The sequence below is a fragment of the Alligator sinensis genome, unplaced genomic scaffold (assembly GCF_000455745.1).
Source record: "Alligator sinensis unplaced genomic scaffold, ASM45574v1 scaffold406_1, whole genome shotgun sequence".
NCBI lineage: Eukaryota > Metazoa > Chordata > Crocodylia > Alligatoridae > Alligator > Alligator sinensis.
This window is the reverse complement of record NW_005842181.1, coordinates 1,919,779-1,924,110: the sequence shown is the minus strand read 5'-3', so window position 1 is coordinate 1,924,110 and position 4,332 is coordinate 1,919,779. Positions and strand designations below refer to the sequence as shown.

Below are 4,332 nucleotides of genomic sequence, written 5' to 3'. Positions count from 1 at the left end.
CGTGGGATACACTATAATCTCTTCTGCTAGTGATTTCATGCATTTGGGGCTCTATAGATTTGTTATAGGGTATTCCAGATGTGGGAATGGAGGGAACTAAGAAGTATTTTCCAGAGCAAGCTTCCACTGAGATTTTTATGGTTTTACCTGGGGGTGAGGGGGAGGTTGCTTTTTAATATTTAAAAGTTTATTTTGTGATATGCATCTTTAGCTCGTCATCACCAGACCTAACATCAAGCACTAAACTGACCACAAACCGGAAGAGTACAGGCCAACTTAATGTAAATCCTGGAGCTGTAAGCAGTAACATAACCACTGCTGAAAGAAGCAGACACCAGAGGAGTTTTTCCGTACCCAAAAAGTTTGGGGATGTAGACAAATCCTCAGATCCACCACGCAGTGCCACGCTGGACAGGATTCAGGCATGCACTCAACAAGGCCTGTCCTCCAAAACCAGGAGCTCATCCTCTCTGAAAGACAGCCTGACTGATCCATCTCATATTAACAATCCAACCAACCTGCTGGCCACCATTTTCTGGGTTGCAGTGGCTTTGATGGAATCAGATTTTGAATTTGAGTACTTAATGGCATTACGGTTGTTAAATAAACTACTAGCTCATTTGCCACTGGATAAAGTTGAAAATAGGGAGAAATTAGAAAAATTACAAGGACAGCTAAAATGGGCTGATTTCTCAGGACTACAGCAGCTGCTGCTGAAAGGATTCACCTCCCTTACCACCACTGACCTCACATTACAGCTCTTCAGTTTGCTGACGCCAGTGTCACGAATATCCATGGTGGATTCGTCTCAAGCTATAGGTAAATCTGTTATATGTTTCAGTCTTTCACATTTTGATTAGAAAATTCTTTATTTCATATAAAGCTTGCTTGTAGTAATTAAAATACCTTATGCATTATCAATTTATTTTTGGTTTTTGTTTTTAAAATAGGTATATAGTTATATTTCTATTAGACCTTTCTAAAAAATAACCAAAGTGAAATTCTGACTGAAAACTAAAGTAAAAGTTGGTATTAGGAGGAGGAGAGATGCCATTTTTATAATGAAATATTCTTTAACATTTCATTTCTAGTGAAAGAAACCACCAAAGCCTACAAAGTTATTGCAATATTTCTGTAATAAAGCACTATATTCTCCTTATATTCTCCTTTCTTGAGGTGCCTCTGAAAAACACATATAAATCCTTACTAGTCCCAAGCTAAAACCATTTTTTTTACCCCATATTCCTCCAGATTTTGGAAAAAAAGCTATAACTCAATGCTGAAGTTGGCATCTTAAACCCATCCTGATAATGATCATTTTTGGATGATTTTTAAATTGATCAATCTTTCTATCAGGGTAATGCACTTGATTAATTAATTTATAGTCCTGATGCTATGTAAAGGCACACTATCAGAATTAATAGATGATAAATTTGGTCAATTTTTTCTTCTTGTTTTTAGCATCTGCTTGTCAATTTTTAAATGAGAAGCAATACTGGACTTTTTCTTTAAAACACATATACCCACATACACATGTGTAGATACTCACCACTTATTCATTGTGCACTTATTAGGAGATATACGGTAATGAATTAGTGGGGGATAACTCAGTGCTGAGTCAGTGGGAGTCACATTCCCAAACAGATGGCTGAAATTGTGACCACTTTCTTCAGAATTATATAGTAGAATATTTCTACTGTCTATCTGTAGAAAATGTAAATCAAGCTGTTCTGCAGGTTTTCCATGAAGAACCTGAACAAGCTGCCAACTGTTTTGTGGTTTTTCGTGTTTTCTTTTGTTTTGTTTTTTTAAACATAAAAAGCTAAATTCGTCTTTGAAGTTAGATAGGCTGTTATTGCACATTTTGTTAAGGCCAAATCCTCTCTCATGTGACAGTCCCACTGGTGTTACTACCTTAATGGTTACATGTGATCACACGCCAACCATAAGCTGGAATAGCAGAGTTAAGCTCTGCAGCTCCATTATCCTGACATGGTTCTGAGACAGAGGGAGTGAGCAGTTAGCTAGCACAGGAGTTCTCTCTGCTGCCAGGAAATTCTCATCTGGCTAATTTTCTCCCTCTGACATCCTATTCTTGGCACTCCGGCAGCGTAAAACAAAGGAAATTGAGCCTTAATTTCTGAGCCAAAAACTAACTGCATTTCTGTGAACTAGCAGCATATAGGCATTATGGCTCAGTTCTGCAAATGCTCGTTATAAGGAACAGTGTTTATTTATACTGCAATAGCACTGGGCATCTATACACGTACTCTGGGGGTGGGGGGTGCATTTTAATTAAAATGGCTTTTGACAGCTACTCTAATCAAAACGCCTGCCGTGTCTCATTTATTCAGCATCCTGCACTTCAAAATGACAGTGGGGGCACTTTCACTAAAGCTCATCTTACAAGCTTTGGTTAAAGCACCCCCACCGCCATGTTGAAACACAGGGACACTGAATATATGTGACGGTGAGGCTATTGGAGCATTCTAAATAGAACACGTTGGAGCAGGCATCCTGCACGGGTACAGACACCCATTGTGCCTAGTAGTAAGCACTCTACTTGGTCACGTTTGCAGAACCAGTTCCATATTTGTAAGGACACCATCATGTTGTCATTTATGTAATAGACGGTGTGTTGTCTGAATAAAGACAATTTTAAGGTGACAAAGGCACTGAACAAATTTAATTGGGTCTATGTAGTAGCACTGTTAACGTACATACATTTGTAATCATGACTACCATAAAAGTATTGTTTTAAAACAGTGAATATCCTTACCTTTTCATCAAATATCCACTGTTTACTCTATTTTCTGTGCCAGGGTTCCCACTGAATGTCTTGTGTCTCCTGCCTCATTTAATTCAGCATTTTGACAGTCCAAACCAGTTTTGTAAGGAAATAGCAGAAAGGATTGCTCAGGTACCAAGCTTATTTACTGCATTGCACAACATATTCCATCTTGTGAATATTTTGTACTTGTTCTTACACTGTTTAATTCATTTTTAATTAGGTTTGTCTGGAAGAAAAAAACCCTAAGCTATCAAATCTTGCACATGTCATGACCCTTTATAAAACTCATAGTTATACGAGAGACTGTGCTACCTGGGTAAATGTTGTTTGCCGTTACCTTCATGAAGCCTTTGCTGACATTACCCTGAATATGGTTACATATTTGGCTGAGGTAAGCTATTTATTTTTTTCACAGGAACTGTTTTCCTTTTTCATTGGTATATAATTTGAAGGACTGTATTTTCTTGGATGTGTAGCCTTAGTTCTTTCTCACAAGTCTGAGAACAGAATTTTGCTACCCACTGTCATGTGTTTTGTTTTTAGATTCAAATTACTTTTTCTAAAGTCAAGCAAGGTTTTCAAGATTACTGGTTGATAAAGTAGTGCTCACCTATTGTTGAGGTGTAGAGTAATGGTTAGAGTAGGCTTGCCAACAGGCCAGAATCTAAATCCAAAAGCAAAGCAAATATGAAGAGCTGAAAAATCCACACTGGTGCAAGGGAGCTGGAGACAGGACTGGGCAGAAATTAATGGTAAAGCTGGGCACAAACCAAGGTGGGTGCAGGGCAAGAGGCAAGATTAGGTTTGAGAGAGACATGTTGTTTAGATGGTTACAGTTTTCTGTGCATCCTTTTATGGATGGGTTTGAAGGAAAAAGCATGACAACACAGGGGTAGACCTTCCTGTGTGGAGTGACCAAATCTGATTATTTCATGCTAAGAACATAGTTATTTAGATATCTGCTCACCACACCCATTAACACAGGGGCAGGCAGTTATTTTGGGTGGAGGGCTGCTTAACGAGTTCTGGTGAGCTGTTGAGGGCAGTGTGGGTAGTCCCACCCCTTGACAGGTGCCCTGCCTCCTTGTTACCCTCTTGAGACCTAACCTCTGACCTTTGCCACCAGAAGTCCTCCCTCTTGCCAGCCCCCCAGCCCAGAAATACTTCTTTTGGGAGGGGGGTTGCCATCTTAGAACCAGAAAAAAACCAAATCATACACTAAAAGTCAAACACCTACTATGACATATTTTAATTTTATTATGAAAAATATTTTTGTCATGATTTGTGTTTGTGCAGTGTATTTAGAAATGATTACATGATAGCTCAAAAATAAATTCTTAGTCTTGTATATAATGGGATGTGAGTGGGTGCGTATGGTAGGGTGTGGTGGGGCGTGGTGTTTGGTGGGATGTGGGTGTGTGTGGTGGGAGTGTGTATAGTGGGTGTGTATGGTGGGGTGTGGTAGTGTGTGGGAGGGTGTGTGGGGGGATATGACTGTGTGTGTGGGGGCATGGGTTATGTTGGGGGGTTGTGAATATGTG

The 4,332-nt window shown here is 39.4% G+C and overlaps 1 protein-coding gene across 7 annotated transcripts in view; it reads left to right on the top strand.

Moving 5' to 3' along the window:
- The window catches only part of LOC102383623 (protein furry homolog), a 214,234-nt gene that overhangs the window by 150,614 nt on the left and 59,288 nt on the right, over positions 1-4,332 (top strand). For all 7 annotated transcript variants that reach the window (XR_003094661.1, XR_003094660.1, XM_025207103.1 and 4 more), the window contains exons 41-43: positions 212-819; positions 2,823-2,920; positions 3,012-3,182. Coding sequence is in view for 5 of the 7 variants with exons in the window: in XM_025207103.1 (XP_025062888.1) it covers positions 212-819; positions 2,823-2,920; positions 3,012-3,182 (877 nt within the window). In the remaining 2 variants the exon portion in view is untranslated. The remainder of the gene's footprint in view (positions 1-211; positions 820-2,822; positions 2,921-3,011; positions 3,183-4,332) is intronic.